This window comes from Monodon monoceros, unplaced genomic scaffold, assembly GCF_005190385.1.
Source record: "Monodon monoceros isolate NGI ecotype Baffin Bay Population unplaced genomic scaffold, NGI_Narwhal_1 Super_Scaffold_12, whole genome shotgun sequence".
NCBI classification, from domain to species: domain Eukaryota; kingdom Metazoa; phylum Chordata; class Mammalia; order Artiodactyla; family Monodontidae; genus Monodon; species Monodon monoceros.
Genome location: NW_021703768.1, coordinates 104993528 through 105010131, shown reverse-complemented (window position 1 = coordinate 105010131; position 16604 = coordinate 104993528). Strand labels below are relative to the sequence as shown.

At 43.5% G+C, this 16604-nt stretch overlaps 2 protein-coding genes across 3 annotated transcripts in view; one reads left to right on the top strand and one right to left on the bottom strand.

Annotated features, from left to right (window-relative positions):
- Positions 1-1437: 1437 nt before the first annotated feature.
- LOC114892843 (60S ribosomal protein L23-like) lies at positions 1438-1916 on the bottom strand. The gene has a single exon (XM_029218154.1). The coding sequence runs from the start codon at positions 1906-1908 to the stop codon at positions 1486-1488; it is 423 nt and encodes a 140-aa protein (XP_029073987.1). The 5' UTR covers positions 1909-1916; the 3' UTR covers positions 1438-1485.
- A 1778-nt stretch (positions 1917-3694) lies between these two features.
- ALDH7A1 (aldehyde dehydrogenase 7 family member A1) overlaps positions 3695-16604 on the top strand; it is a 38750-nt gene continuing 25840 nt past the window's right edge. Inside the window, exons 1-6 of one of the 2 annotated variants that reach the window (XM_029216955.1) lie at positions 3695-3910; positions 5189-5242; positions 5788-5853; positions 12494-12574; positions 12901-13024; positions 15643-15775. In XM_029216955.1, coding sequence (XP_029072788.1) covers positions 3719-3910; positions 5189-5242; positions 5788-5853; positions 12494-12574; positions 12901-13024; positions 15643-15775 — 650 coding nt within the window. In that variant the 5' untranslated portion in view covers positions 3695-3718. The remainder of the gene's footprint in view (positions 3911-5188; positions 5243-5787; positions 5854-12493; positions 12575-12900; positions 13025-15642; positions 15776-16604) is intronic. The other variant, XM_029216956.1, reaches the window with a different exon arrangement.

Below are 16604 nucleotides of genomic sequence, written 5' to 3'. Positions count from 1 at the left end.
TCTCCTATACACTAATGATGAAAAATCTGAAAGAGAAATTAAGGAAACTCTCCCATTTACCATTGCAACAAAAAGAATAAAATACCTGGGAATAAACCTACCAAAGGAGACAAAAGACATGTATGCAGAAAACTATAAGACACTGACGGAAGAAATTAAAGATGATACAAACAGATGTTCTTGGATTGGAAGAATCAACATTGTGAAAATGACTAAAGTACCCAAAGCAATCTACAGATTCAATGCAATCCCTATCAAACTACCAATGGCATTTTTCACAGAGCTAGAACAAAAAAATTTCACAATTTGTTTGGAAACACAAAAGACCCCAAATAGCCAAAGCAATTTTTTTTGTTTTTTTGCGATACACGGGCCTCTCACTGTTGTAGCCTCTCCCGTTGCGGAGCACAGGCTCCGGACGCGCGCAGGCTCAGCGGCCATGGCTCACAGGCCTAGCCGCTCCGCGGCATGTGGGATCCTCCTGGACCAGGGCACAAACCCGTGTCCCCTGCATCAGCAGACAGACTCTCAACCACTGCACCACCAGGGAAGCCCAGCTAAAGCAATCTTGAGGAAGAAAAATGGAGCTGCAGGAATCAGGCTCCCAGACTTCAGACTATACTACAAAGCTACAGTAATCGAGACAGTATGGTACTGGTACGCAAACAGAAATATAGATCAATGGAACAGGATAGAAAGCCCAGAGATAAACCCACACACATATGGTCACCTTATTTTTTATAAAGGAGGCAGGAATATACAGTGGAGAAAAGACATCCTCTTCAATAAGTGGTGCTAGGAAAACTGGACAGCTACATGTAAAAGAATGAAATTAGGGGCTACCCTGGTGGTGCAGTGGTTGAGAATCTGCCTGCCAATGCAGGGGACACGGGTTTGAGCCCTGGTCTGGGAAGATCCCACATGCCACGGAGCAACTAGGCCCGTGAGCCACAACTATTGAGCCTGCACGTCTGGAGCCTGTGCTCCGCAACAAGAGAGGCCGCGATAGTGAGAGGCCTGTGCACCGTGATGAAGAGTGGCCCCCACTTGCTGCAACTAGAGAAAGCCCTTGCACAGAAACGAAGACCCAACACAGCCAAAAATAAATAAATAAATAATAAAAATAAAAGGAATTCCCTTAAAAAAAAAAAGAATGAAATTAGAACACTTCCTAACACCATACACAAAAATAAACTCCAAGTGGATTAAAGACCTAAATGTAAGGCCAGACACTATAAAACTCTTAGAGGAAAACATAGGCAGAACACTCTGACATAAATCACAGCAGGGGGCTTCCCTGGTGGCGCAGTGGTTGAGAGCACTGCGGTGGTTGAGATTCACAGCAGAATCCTTCCTGACCCACCTCCTAGAGAAATTGAAATAAAAATAAACAAATGGGACCTAATGAAACTTAAAAGCTTTTTTTTTTTTTTTTTTGAGCAAATAATTTTTATCATTTTTTTCTTTTACAAATACACCGAAGAGTCATGCAATGCTGCCAGCATTGGATGCAATCCTGGGCCACAAGTCTGCACATTCCTTTGCAACTGGTCCTGTGATGGCAGAACCTTTCATCTCGCCTTTATTGTTTACTATGACCCCTGCGTTATCTTCAAAATAAAGAAACACACCATCTATTCTCTGGTATGACTTTCGTTGTCGAATTACCACTGCTGGATGTACCTTCTTTCTGAGCTCTGGTTTGCCTTTCTTGACTGCGGCCATCACCATGTCACCCACACCAACAGCAGGAAGTCTATTCAGTCGTCCCTTGATCCCCTTCACAGAGATGATATACAGATTTTTGGCACCTGTGTTGTCAGCACAGTTGATCATGGCTCCAACCGGAAGACCCAAGGAAATCCGGAATTTCGCACCAGAGGACCCATCACGTTCTCGCTTCGACATCTTGAACGCTGGAAAGGGACAAAAAGGAAGTAGGTATAAAGGACACTGAGATCTCAACTCCAACGCCCCGCCCAATCTGGTCACGTCGAAACTTAAAAGCTTTTGCACAGCAAAGGAAATCATGAACAAGACGAAAAGACAACCCTCAGAATGGGAGAAAATATTTGCAAATGAAGCAACTGACAAAGGATTAACCTCCAAAATTTATAAGCAGCTCATGCAGCTCAGTATCAAAAAAATAAACAACCCAATCCAAACATGGACAGAAGACCTAGATAAACATTTCTCTAAAGAAGATATACAGATTGCCAACAAACACATGAAAGAATGCTCAACATCACTAATCATTAGAGCAATGCAAGTCAAAACTACAATGAGTTATCACCTCACACCAGTCAGAATGGCCATCATCAAAAATTTACAAACAATAAATGCTGGAGAGGGTATGGAAAAAAGGGAACCCTCTTGCACTGTTGGTGCGAATGTAAATTGATACAGCTACTATGGAGAACAGTATGGAGGTTCCTTAAAAAACTACAAATAGAACTATCGTACGACTCAGCAATCCCACTACTGGGCAGATACCCTGAGAAAACCATAATTCAAAAAGAGTCATGTACCAAAATGTTCATTGCAGCTCTGTTTACAATAGCCAGGACATGGAAACAACCTAAATGTCCATGGACAGGTGAATGGATAAAGAAGATGTGGGGCTTCCCTGGTGGCGCAGTGGTTGAGAGTCCGCCTGCCGATGCAGGGGGCACGGGTTCGTGCCTTGGTCCGGGAAGATCTCACATGCCGCGGAGCAGCTGGGCCCGTAAGCCATGGCCACTGAGCCTGCGCGTCTGGAGCCTGTGCTCCGCAACGGGAGAGGCCACAACAGTGGGAAGCCCGCATACCACAAAAAAAGAGAAGATGTGGCACATATATACGATGGAATATTACTCATCCATAAAAAGAAACGAAATCGAGTTATTTGTAGTGAGGCGGATGGACCTAGGGTCTGTCATACAGAGTGAAGTAAGTCAGAAAGAGAAAAACAAATACCGTATGCTAACACATATATATGGAATCTAAAAAAAAAAAAGTTTTTGAAGAACCTAGGGGCAGGACAGGAATAAAGACACAGACTAGAGAATGGACTTGAGGACACGGGGAGGGGGAAGGGTATGCTGGGACGAAGTGAGAGAGTGGCATGGACATGTATACACTACCAAATGTAAAACAGATAGCTAGTGGGATGCAGCCGCATAGCACAGGGAGATCAGCTCGGTGCATGGGGATAGATGTATATGTATAGCTGATTCAGTTTGTTATAAAGCAGAAACTAACACACCATTGTAAAGCAATTATACTCCAATAAAGATAAAAAAAATACAGCAGGAAAAAAAAAAAGAAATACCGACTCTCAGACCCCAGTCTGGACCCACCAGATCAAAATGTTCATTTAACACGATGGCCAGGTGATTACTCGCACATTTCAGTCTGACAAGGCCTGCTCTAACCTACTGTATTGTAGAGCCAATATTTTGCTGAAAAAAAATTCTAGCTGCTTCCGCTGTTCCCAGTCTCTTTCACCAGATGGCAGTAGCCCGTTCACTTCCTCCCAGCCCCACTGTTTCAGGCCGGTGTTAAGCTCCGGGTTACAGCTCCGGGCCCTTGCGGAAGATCCAAATAGGAAGACGCCGAGGGAGGGGGCGGACCCTGTGGGCGGGACCGGACCTGCCCAATGGGTTCCTCCGGGTGGGGGGCGGGGCCCTATTTCAGCTGCTCCTCAGAACGCAGGCGCAGTGCGCCTCCCTGGTTCAGTATGTGGCGCGTCTCCCGTCTGCTCTGCGTGTACGTTGCAAGGAAGAGCAAGCTCACGGGACCTTTGAACAGGCCTGCCGCCTTCATGTCCACTCTGCTCATCAATCAGCCCCAGTATGCTTGGCTGAAGGAGCTGGGGCTCCGCGAGGAAAACGAGGGCGTGTATAATGGAAGCTGGGGAGGCCGGGGAGAGGTATGCGGGTGTCCCGGGCAATCTCTGCGGCCTTACTTCGCCCCGGGAGGCCGGACACGCACTGCCCAGCTCGATTCCCCACGGACGCTGTCGGCGGTTGTACTGGGTGGGAAGTTTTGAAGTCCACAGTAAAAGTTTCCTCACGTAGAATGTCTTAAAAATACCGTTAGATTTTAGGTCCCGTGTGTTATGGAGAATCGAGTTCATTTTGGAGCTGGTTGGGGTTGAAGTTCCCACGCATACTTGAAACCGTGCCGGCAGAGTTCGGCACTCTAGTGAGAACTGCCACACGCTTAGCGGTGGAAATTATCGGAATTTTGTGCTTGACTGTGGCTTCTCACATGTGAGGTGCGCCACAGGTAATGTTTTACAATATAGTTTTATCTTGTCTTTTCTGAAGTCCTTTGGAATGCAAGCTCGGACTTGCTGAAATCCTATCATGTTTTCATTGGGCTCTGAGCTTCCTTGAGGGCTGGGTTTTCAGCGTTTCTCTATTTCCAGAGCCTGACACCGTGCTTGACACCCAGTTAATGTTCAATAAAATGTTTTATAGAGTAGTATGGAAAGGTTAGGTTATTATCACCTAGATTTTTTTGAGAGCTGCATACAAAAGAAGGCTTTTATAAGAAAATGTTATGTAACATTCATATAGTTTGTTGAATGAACCTGCTTTGTTAGAGGAAACACATCTTTTAGTTATCTGTGACTGTAGGAGATGCAGGCGGTTTTAATTGTTCCCCAAATCCCCCCTCCCCCATTGGTGGTTTCAGCCTGTTTTTCCTGTGGTATCCAATCATTAGATTCATGGATAAATACCCTCTCCTGAAAGCCTTTTTTAAAGCTACACCTGGGTTCTTTAATTGACCTCTCCAGTTTGTGTGGACACAGGCCTTTCCCATGGTTGTCTAGCTTTGGCCATTTCACCCCTTACCAGAGGGTGGGCAGAGTAAGGGAGAGAGGGAATAAGTTAAACTTGTAACTTTGGTCTGTTGTTAATGGAAATAGAGGCAAAATAATGGATTACATTTAGGCTTTTGTTTAAATACCTAGTATTTAGAACGGTGAAGGTGGGTTTTGCAGAAAAGGTTGTTCTGAATGTTCAGGTCAGAAATGAAAGCTCTGTAGAGTCGCCTATTTGTAACAAGTTAATGTAAAGGTTCTGAGTTTGAATATTGTGTCTTAGTCTCTTGTTTCCCCTTTTTTTCTTCCCCCATTTGATCTGCTCCCCCAGTTTGGGATTACATTTTCTATTTATGGTGGTCATCTTTTTGTTTTAAGGTTATCACCACCTATTGTCCTGCTAACAATGAGCCGATAGCGAGAGTCCGACAGGTAAGTGGGTTTGTTTTTTTTTTAATGCAAAGTGCCCACTGGGAGTTTGTGCCAGTGATGACGAGCAATACAACTTTACAAAGTCAAAGAATAATGTTTCTTTTTAATGTAACATTTAAGAATATCTGAGGGAGACTCTCGATGGGGGTGTGTGTGCCCCAGAAAAGGTGAACCCTAGAGAGGACTCGGGAGGGGTCCATTGAAGGCCATGCTTCTGGATCATCTGGGTACTTTTGTTAGAATGAACGTTTTGACCTCTTAAATCTGGGTTGGAGCCTGAGCTTCTGAATTTCTAATACACGTCAGGTATTGCTCACAGATGAGGCTCCTGGACCTCGCTTTGAGAAGCAAGGTTTTAAAAAGCACAGATTCTAACTTATTGAATTCCAGCAAGTTTTTGGAAGTGTAGGCTGTGAAAATCATTTTAAACCACAAATCTTAGGGTCAACCAGAGATTTTACAATTCTTTTCCAAAAATCTGTGTTCTTAGAAGATCATCACTGCCCTTTCCTTTACTCTTTGTCTCCCTCCAAATCTTTATTTAGGCCAGCATGGCTGACTATGAAGAAACTGTAAAGAAAGCAAGAGAAGCATGGAGAATCTGGGCAGATGTAAGTATGGAGGCCATGGCACGATTACCTACTGTAATGACGGTGAGATAAGAGACATCAGATGAGCAGGCCAGTGCCCCCTTGCTGAAACAGGAGCTCCTGGGGGCTGCGACTATCTCCTCTGCCTTCAGTAATTTGGTGATTTTAAAGGGAATAGAAGTCTACTAATGTAGCATAAATTTGATCTATGAACACTTTACTCTCCAACTGAAGTTACCTGAATTTATAATTAAGCAAAGAGAAAGGAATATCTATGCTAAAAATACCTGTATGCTCCTTCTCCCTGCCAGTTTTTTCGGGAGTGAGGGTATCTTAGCAATAGGTCGACATTTCTGGCTCAAAGGGCAGTGGTGGCAGTGGCCCCTCTTACCGGGCCTAGGCTCCAGTTCCTCAACAGTCTGATGAGGCTTTGAGGCCGGTTCTGCCTTCTTTGTCTCCACCAGGAGTTCTGTGAGCTGGTGTAGGGATTTTGACTGGAGCTGGGCTGGGCCACAGTGAGCTATCACTAGATAAGGGCCTAGGTCTGGAGGAGGGGAGAGTAAAGAACTGGCCTAGTCAGGATTTCTCAGGCCTCCCTCACCTCCCCCACCCTGAATATCCCTTTTGGTCTTCAGCTGAAGGCCCGAAGCAGCAGGAATATCCGGTCGGTTAACCCAGCTCTGCCCCTGGGTACGTTACTTCACCTTAGTGCGCTTTGTCTTGTAAAAAGGGGAGACCAGGTGTGCTTACCTCTTGAGTTATTGTGAGGGTTAAATGAATTAATCATTTAAAGTGCTTGCAGATGGGGGCAAACCTCCGTACCCGTGAGCTTGATTTCTAGAACCTTGTGCTGCTGGGTTTGTGACTGCTGAGCCTCAGTGGTTTTTTGTTTTTCTCCTGAATCCGTGATTGCCGTGGGGAGTTGGGGAAGGGCCGACTCTCCAGGAGAGCCCTGGGTTGGATGCAGGGTTATTGTCAGCCAAGAGACCGCCTCTGTGCAAAGCAGGAAGAACATCTCTTTAATTCTGGCTAAGTTATGCTCAGGGTTCCATTATATACAATCAAAAATATCCTTCCACAAAGAAAATACCACTTCCAAAAGTAAGAATTGCGCTAAGTAAAGTTCGCCTTAGCAGGATAGAGAATTGTGACCAAAGCTGTGTCAAATTATTTTAAGTCAGCCAGTTCCACCTCTGCGGGTGATAAGGAGTGCTGACTGTTCTCAGCCACTCTATGTAAGGGATTTGAGCATCCACAAGTTTTGGAATCCGGGGGGGGGTGGTCCTGGAACCAATCTCCTGTGGATACTGAAGGACAATTGTACTTTTTTTTTTTTTAATAGACCTTATATTTTAGAGCAGTTTTAGGGTGAAACTATAGGGGAGGAAAATTTTTTATTCTCTGCTAGGTTCTTAGGCTGTTCTAATAATTAAATCAGCATACAGCAGATTGACAGGAGAAAAACAAATTTTAATTTTGTCTGAGGAGGAGACACAAAGATATGAGACCCAAAGGCAGGCAGGCAGTTGAGGCTTATATACCATCCTGATCTAAGGAAAGGGGTGGGGGCCTGGGGCTTCAAAGAAGAGGAGGACAAATCTCAGGAACGTGAGAAGAGCAAGTGTTTGGTAACAAATGTTTTCCCTCATGCAGATAAGTCAGATATAAAAAGTTACCTCTGGCGATGGCTCCTGGTATAGGTCCCCTTTCTAAGTTCTTGTAGGCGGTTAAGGAGGAGTTGGAAATCTTTTCCGAGTCTACTGTGCTTTGACTGCCTTTAGCTCAAAATAATGCCAAAGAACATGCCAGACTGGCCCATTGTGGGGTGGCTTGAACCCCTTCAACGGAAGGATGATCAGGAAGTGTAGAGTTCCTTACTCTCCATCACTTCTGCAATTTTCCTGTATTAATACCCTGCATTAGTGTGGTACATGTTAATTGGTGAGCCAATATGGACACATTAGTGTTAACAAGTCCATAATTCGCATTAGGATTCACTCTTTGCATGTGCTATTTTGAATGCTAGTGAAACTTTTGACCAGAAACTTCCATTATATGTGTGTCTTTACCCACAGTAAATACAATCTTGTTTGAAAAAAGATTTGTGTGAATTCAGGGTCTTTTCTTTCCCTGAACTGGCTTTTAGGTTAGTCTTGGCTTTGCCCGAGGGGGTGGCAGCTGGCATTGTGATTCTTTCTTTAAAATTGTGCTGTACTTTGTTGTTGCTACTTTTTGAATTCAGGTTCTTGGTGCCTGCTCTTTACTCAACTGGGCCAGCCTCTGCACCTAACATTCTTACTATTTCTGCTTTTACTTGTTAGACCTCTCAGTAGAGTCGGGGTGCTAAGTGGGAACAGGTGGTGGCTTTCCTGGGTGATGGTAAAATCAGTTGGGAATCCCACTCGTTAGAATTTGAGTTAAGCAATTGAGTCCAAAGTTTAGGGAAGAAGCAGAGCCTTTCCTAACTGTGCCTCTGGACTCCTGCCAGCAGGGCCGCTGGTTCTCAAACAAGAACAGACCAAAGCTTGATCCCCTCCTGGTATATACACTTTTCCTCTTGGATGCTCACTCATGTGGGGCTACTTCTGCTTGGTCCTGACCTTTCTGGATGGCCTTGCCTGTGAGGACAAACCACGGTTTCGTTTAGTTCATTTGTGTTAAACCTGGAATTTTTCAAAGGGAACTTTGTCTCCTTTTTCCTTAAAAAAAAAAAGTATGAAAATATGAAAAAGTAGTTATAAAAACATTTCTTTCTCTTAACTAAATCTAACCACAGGGAACCTGGTTGGGACTTCTCGCTCTGTTGCTTTCTTTCATGAGCTAAGTTTAGTCTGAATGCCACCTGTTTCTGCCTCTCTCCATCTGCTGTGTGTGTCATCATTTTCTCCATTTCTGGTGAGGAAGTGCCAGAGATGACAGGAACTGTGAATGGGGCTCCTCTAGCTGAATAAAAGGATACCAGATACTTGGTAACTCTTTAACATGGGTGGGTATCTTTGTAGTACTTCCCCAAGGGCTCAGCTGATACTTCCTCAGTGGTCATAGTTGTCTCCTATGGCTGCCTTTGATGCTCATTCTAAATCTAACTTCACGGTGAGGTGTGTAGGGATAAGGGCTCTCGTTTGCCATCTCAGGAGGGTCTGAGGTTATTGATGCCCCGTCACGCTGGGACTGATCAAGCCCACACGGGGAATATGGCTGTATTCCTGGTTTCCCGCTCCCACCTCACATCCCTCACCTCATACCTAATCCTGCCTTTCTTCTCATCTCTTGCCGCTCCTACTAATCATCTTGGAAGCTGGAGGAAAAAGAAAAAAAGAAACGCCAGGTTTGAGTGGTCTGGGATGGAATGTAGTTTAAAGTGTGGGTGGTGGTTCTAATATGTAGCCAGGGTTGAGACTTGATCAATTACCAAGCCTTAAACACTTTGAATTATATTTCTCTCTATTGCTATTTTTGTGGTCCAGACAGCCACCATCTCTTGTCTGGCCTCATTTCCTACCTGAGTCTTTTCTCCCTCCAATCCATTTTCTATACACATTTAGAGTGGTATTTTAAAAAGCACTGTGATTTTTCTCCCCACCATATAAAACCCTCTAGTGATTTCCCCACTGCTCTTTGGATCCTTTACATAGTCCTTGGCAGTGTGGCCCCTACATTCCTCTCCTACCTCTTTGAAGTCTTTATAGTTTTCCAGAATCACCGTGTTCTCTTGTCTTTTAGCCTTTGCGTATGTTATGCTCCCTGTCCCCCATACTTTCTCTACCTCTTCAGCTGGTGAACACCAGTCATGCTTTAGGTCTTAGGTCTCAACTCTAAACTTCTTTTTTTTTTTTTTTTTTTGCGGTACACGGGCCTCTCACTGTTGTGGCCTCTCCTGTTGCGGAGCGCAGGCTCAGTGGCCATGGCTCACGGGCGCAGCCGCTCCGCGGCATGTGGGATCTTCCCGGACTGGGGCACGAACCCGTGTCCCCTGCATCGGCAGGCAGACTCTCAGCCACTGCGCCACCAGGGAAGCCCTCTAAACTTCTTTAAAAAGCCTCCTACCTCCCCACCTCCTTGCCTGCAAGTAATGCTAGGTTAACACTCATAGGTGGTCCAGTTGTGCAGTCTAGCTCCATCACGGTGCTTACCACATGAAATTGTAATCTCCTGTTTTGTTTCTACCACCCTCACTCGATCATTGGCTCTAGGGGGCATGAATCGTAGCTGACTTGTTTCCCTAGTATCCCAGGGGTTAGCACAATATCTGGCACATAGAACGTGTGCAGTAAGTGGTGGTCGAAAGACTGATAGAATAAATGTGCTTAGAATAGCTATGTGTACTGAGTTGGCCATTCTGAGTTGAAATTAACCAATTTGCTAAGTTTATAAATGTGGGCTAAATTTGATCAAAACATTATTAAACCCATTCCATGCCTTAGAAAATACAAAGGATCTGTGCTACTTCATTTAATGTTATAATTTTTGTTTACTGTTTCTGAAAGTGTGCAGGTATCGTAAAAATGGCAAATATCCACATACAAAATGTGGAGAATGAAAGTCTCTTATGATTCCATTTCCCAGAAATTACAACTGTTAATATCTTTTATATTCCTTCAAACTTAATGCATATGGTAAGTAAACTTTTGCTTATCTTGCTTTTTTTTTTTTTTTTGCGGTACGCGGGCCTCCCGCCGCTGTGGCCTCTCCCGCTGCGGAGCACAGGCTCCGGACGCGCAGGCTCAGTGGCCATGGCTCATGGGCCTAGCCACTCTGCGGCATGTGGGATCCTCCCGGACCGGGGCACGTCCCCTACGTCGGCAGGCGGACTCCCAACCACTGCGCCAGCAGGGAAGCCCCTATCTTGCTATTTTTATGGCTTTTAAAAGTTTTTCCTTATAAATCTATTCTTTAGAAAGTGTCAAGCATTCCATTTTATGGCTATTCCATAATAAACCAATCATATACCGATGGACATTTAGATGGTTTTTGTTTTCTCTACTGGAAACAGCACTGCAGTAAATGCTGTTGTACCTCTACTTTTGCACACTTATGTATATACTCAATTTCCAGAAGTAGAACTGCCTATTCAAAGCAGGGGACATTTTAAATGTTAATAGAATACCAAGCTACCCTTCAGAAAAGCTATACTAAGACATTTGGGGTACATCTGGGAAGGAGAGAGAGCGAGGAAGAGCCCTGAGCTCACGGTCAAGCTCTGGGAGGCCTCTCTGTGAGGAGGTCATGGGGGGACTGGCTGCAGCCTGGGGGGGTGGGAATGGTCCGGTTAGTTGCCTTTTGAGGGAGAGGTGGAATAAATCAGGAAGAGCTGGAAGGGAGAGAAGGGGTGACATCATAGGTGGCGAAAGTATGTCTCCATTCATGCATCACATCTCAAACTTAATATGGCCCAACCTGTACTCCACCTCCAAAAGAAAATCCTGATGCTTCTTCTGAGTTATCTTCATCCCTGTAATTCTACTTCCATCTACCTAGCTATTCAAGCCAGAGACCTGGGAGTCATCCTTAGTGCTTTCATTTCCCATACCTGTTCCATTAGTGTGTTCTGTCCATTCTACTTCCAAAATAGATTCTGAATCCACTTTTTGTCTCCCTTGCTTCTATCTTAAGGCTCAGTCACCAGTATTTTTTGCCTAGGCTAGTAGAACATGTTCTTAGTTGGTCTCCCTGCTTCTACTCTTTTCCCCTGCAACTTATTCTACACCCATCAGGCACTGATCTTAGAAAAGTTCAAGCGAATCATCTTATTCTGCCTCTTAAAAACCATTAAAGACGTCCCATTGCACCTGGAGTAAAATTCAGACTGCTTAAAGCTCCTTCTAGCTGTAGGCGTAGTGTCCTCCTCAGTCAGCCCCTCATATATGATAGGCTTTTATTTTCTATGGGTCTCTTACACGTTTTTCTTTTCCTTGGGAAGAATATTCCTATGGTTGACTTTTCCCAACCTTAGGTTTCGGCTTAAATCTCACCTTGGAGATTTGGGTTGACAGCCTTTTAGGTAAAGTAATGTACCCATTTATCCTCCAAGCCTGCTGTTTTCTCTGTCTTAGAACCCTCTTTATTTCCTTGGTCTTTATAGCCCTTGTGGCACTTCGTAATTATTTGTTGCCTCCCCCCGCCCGTTATTAGTACCATGACTGCTGCTAGATAATTATTAGCTCCATGAGTGCCTCACTTATTTTAGCCCCGGTGCCTAGTACTGCTGTTGTCACATAGTATGTAGGTGCTTAGAAGTATTTGGTGAGTGAGTGGTACTATTTGAATGGATTATGGAATACCAGCTTTGTAAGTAAGCTGAATTTAGGGTTTGGGCATGCAGTCAGTTTGACCCATATGAAAATACCTCTGGGAATCATAAAGGGTTACAGGTATGTAAGGCATTCTGAGCTTTCTGGAGCCATCCCCAAAAGTTGTGTTCAATCTGAATTTCTCTATGTACTTAGCACAGTCCTTGGCTCACGAAGAACGTATCATCTGGATATTTTTTTGGTCTGTGGTATGGGTTTTGGGGCCTGCCATGTCACAGTCTTGATGGGATCAAAACAGTTGTCTTTGATGTGCTTGTACTTTGTTCTCTTTTTGCACATTTATCTAATACTGTGTTATAGACACAAGCTTACACTTTGAATCAGACACTAAAATTCCACTATTTTCTTAGATTCCTGCTCCAAAGCGAGGAGAAGTAGTGAGACAGATTGGTGATGCCTTGCGGGAGAAGATCCAAGTACTAGGAAGCTTGGTAAAGTATTTTTGTAGTAAATATACAATCCTTCGAGTGAGGAATAAGGCTATCTTGTCCTCCTGTGTATAAGATTGTGATTTTTAAGAAGAGTAATTTATATATTTCAAAAATGTTTTCTTTAGAGGGAAGATTAACAAGATGGACAGGAAAAAGTGAAGACAATTCTTGGGTTTTAAAATTCTTCAGAAAAATAAGAACGGACTTGATGAAGTTTATGAGCATCACAAAACAAACAAAATATGTTTTGATTTACCCACCATAAATTTAATCTTTAAAGTACGAATTCTCTTGGAAAAATACGGCTTGGTCTTTTGTATTTTTAGGTGTCTTTGGAGATGGGGAAGATCTTAGTGGAAGGTGTGGGAGAAGTTCAAGAGTACGTGGATATTTGTGATTATGCTGTTGGCTTATCTCGGATGATTGGGGGACCCATCCTGCCTTCTGAAAGTAAGCAATGAAGTCAGTTCAGCTAAGAAATTTTTTATTTTATTTTATTTATTTTTAAGGGTTTCATACTCTAATACAGAGAGCTCCAAAAATTTCTCTGGCTGTGAACAGTTTGCAAAAAAGGAATTTCAGGTAATACATAGATATGATAATAACTTTAATCTCTTTACTAAGAAAGGCAAAGTAAAACAAATGAAGACATCAGATTAAAATGCTTAAACTTTAAAAAAATTTTTTTAAATTGGCAAGTCCATGGGTGAGACAGACACTCTTTTACGGGGACTTTTGGCAATGTGGATCACCAGTCTGTCTGGGGAACAGTTTGGAAAAATATCTATCCAAAGAGCCTTAAATACTTAATACCAGTTTCCAGAATCTAATTGAAGTAAATAATCTGAAATGTGACTGAGGTTCATGTGTGAAGATGTTCATTGTCCTATTCATAGGAAACATTAGAAATGGCCTACATGTCAAATCATATGACAAAAGTTGAGTAAATAATTTTGGTAGTCTATTAGCAGGCATTAAAAAAATCATGAAGTTTGCTTTCCCCAACCCCAAATTTTATAGGAAAGTTGTATTTACTTATTTTTGAATTATTTTTATTTTTTTGAAGAGGTAATATGTTCATATCACAAAATTAAAAAGGAATAAAAGGGTAAAGGATGAAAAGTTTTTGTCCTCCCCACGGGATACTCCATAGTATCTCCATGGAAGTATCGAATGTTTCTGGTTTCTTGTGTATCTTTTTAGAGCTTTTATTCACGTGCAGGCAAATACGTGTCTTAGGAACATAAACGTTAGCAAACTGTATGTTCTGTTCTCTACTTTTTTACTACTTAATGTGTCTTAGAAATTGTTTCATATTATTCCAATAAGGTACTTCCTTCATCGTTTTTTTATGGTTTCTGTTTGTTGTAAGGATGGCCAGTTCTTAAAAGATGGATATTTAGGGTATTTTCAGTCTTTGGTTGTTAAACTGTGCTGCGGGGACCAACCTTGTACTTATGATGAGAACAAGGAAAAGTACCAGGGTGGAAGTCTGCCAAAGTAGTCACGGCAGAATTATTGATGGTTGTTATTGTCTTCTTTATATTTTTCTATATTTTCCAAAGTTTCCACAATGGGAATTGTGTTACATTTATAATCAGGAAAAGAAATTTTTTAAAAAATCGTATTTTCCTGGGCTTCCCTGGTGGTGCAGTGGTTGAGAGTCCGCCTGCCGATGCAGGGGACACGGGATTGTGCCCCGGTCCGGGAAGATCCCACATGCTGCGGAGTGACTGGGCCCGTGAGCCATGGCCGCTGAGCCTGTGTGTCTGGAGCCTGTGCTCCGCAACGGGAGAGGCCACAACGGTGAGAGGCCTGCGTACCGCAAAAAAAAAAAAAAATCGTATTTTCCTATTTTTTCTTAGAATATCGGGCAAATTCCCTGCTTGTAGGAAGTTAGGGGATTCTTTTCAAATGTACAGTTACTGTCTTTAATTAGATACATAATAGCGATTGCCTTTAGCCATTAGTAACTGTGTTAACTTCAACACTGCTGGAGGGCACAGTGTGAGGGGGAGAGATGGGTGGAGAGGGAACCTTGGGGTAGGGACTTTTCAAGGAGTTTGGACTTTATCCTGAGGGCAGCTGCAGTACTGATCCAGACACCAAAGTGTGGCAAGCTACCGAGGGATGTTATAAGAGCTCCCCTGGCCTACTTGAGGGGAGGATAAAGACGGAAGGGGCAGAGAAGAGGAGGCAGGCCCTGCAGGAAGAGGCCCTGTGAGGCTGTACCAGCACATCATCTCCAGGGAGATTAGGGTTCCTAGACTAAGGAAGGGCCTGGGAATGAGGTGCAGCAAGTGGTGGGTTCCCTGTTTTTGCTAGCAGCGTGAGCGTGGCCAGAAAGGTGGATGGCTGGGAACGTGACCTTCCTAGTGCTTTTAACCAGGTTTTGTGAACCTTCACACTCCTTGCTCTGCTTCTTCACTGCTCCAGCTGCCTTTGATTAAAATAAGGCCCTTGTGGGATTATGGTGTCTTTAAAGTTTGTCTATAAAATGCAAATGGTTCAATTTATATTTTCAGTTTTCCTGTATGTATGTAAAGCTTTATTTGTGCACTTCATTCGTTCAGCATTTTTATAATTATTATAACTTTTTTCACTGTACATGAGCCACTTTGTTTTGAATTTAGAGAGGTTAGCTGAGGGCTTCATCAGAACATCAAGAACACGGCCCTGAGAGTCACGACTCCTGTGTTGTGATCATGCCCTGCCCTTGGCAATCACATCACCTAGGACACGTCTCATCTACTCTCTGAAGTTTCCTTGTCTCCCAGATGGGACTGAAACTGCTCTGATCTACACCGAGTTCCTATGAGCAGAGGCGTAATGGATATCCTCATGGTTTATAAGATAATGTGGTAGTAATAACAGCTTTTGTTGTATGCTCATTAATGTACCAACATCCCACAGCTGTGTAAAGTGATCCGCTACAAGGCATCTGGAGTCGCCACCTGGTGTGGTGCACCTTTGTTCTGAAAATGAAAGATTGCAGACTTTGTTCTTATTACCTTGACAGGCATGAAATTAACGTGCTTAAGCATGTTGCATGCTTTCCCTCTCCTCAGGACCTGGCCATGCGCTCATTGAACAGTGGAATCCTGTAGGCCTGGTTGGAATCATAACTGCGTTCAACTTCCCTGTGGCGGTGTATGGCTGGAACAACGCCATCGCCATGATCTGTGGGAATGCCTGCCTTTGGTAAGAACGGCTCATTTTCTTATCCAGTAGTTAGATAGTAAAATTAGCTATTTTCAAGTACTACTGAAAGTATTGCAAATGTATTGAAATGTTTTCTACTACTCTTTAAAGTAACATAGCTAAGTCACACCTGGTAGTTGTGAAATGCTGATTTTTAATTATTACAAATTTTACCATTGGTAAAATTTATTTTTTTGACCTCCTTTTTTTGACACAGCCTTGTCCCCTGTTCCTTCCAGTTATTTCCATCCCAAGCAGGTGTACTGTAATTCAATTCTGACACTATCTGTACTCAGTGTCAGGCTCCACCTGTTTAAGGGCTCAGTCTTCCACAATACTGCCCCTACTTAAGATGCAAGCTGCAGATGTTCCCAGTCCCCGGGACATCTGTAGTTCTGACCAGCCATCTACAAATCTGGAGGTTCCTGTGAACCATTGGTTTCAGTAATTCATTAGAATGGCCTACAAAACTCAAGAGAGCGCAATATTTAATGATTGCAGTTTTATTTTAAAGGATACATATAGGGCATGGTCTAGAAGGGTCCCAGACTCAGAGCTTCCCTGCTCTCTCCCTGTGAGGGGAGGACACGTCACCTTCCCAACCAGGAGGCTCCACTGAGCTTTGGAGTCCAGAATTTTTATGGGGGTTTTAGTACGTTGGCATGACTGAGTAAATCATTGTACATGTGATTGAACTTTAGTCTTCATCCCTCCTCCCCTCCCCATGGTTGATCTTTCTGGTGAACAATGACCAGCACCCATCCTGACTATCTTGGGGGCGGGCCCACTAGTCACCTATTAGCATAACAAAGACACTTCTCTCACTCGG

What these genes read in the sequence shown, in the direction of transcription:
- LOC114892843 (XM_029218154.1), bottom strand. Translation starts at nt 1,908, where the DNA reads ATGTCGAAGCGAGAACGTGATGGGTCCTCTGGTGCGAAATTCCGGATT.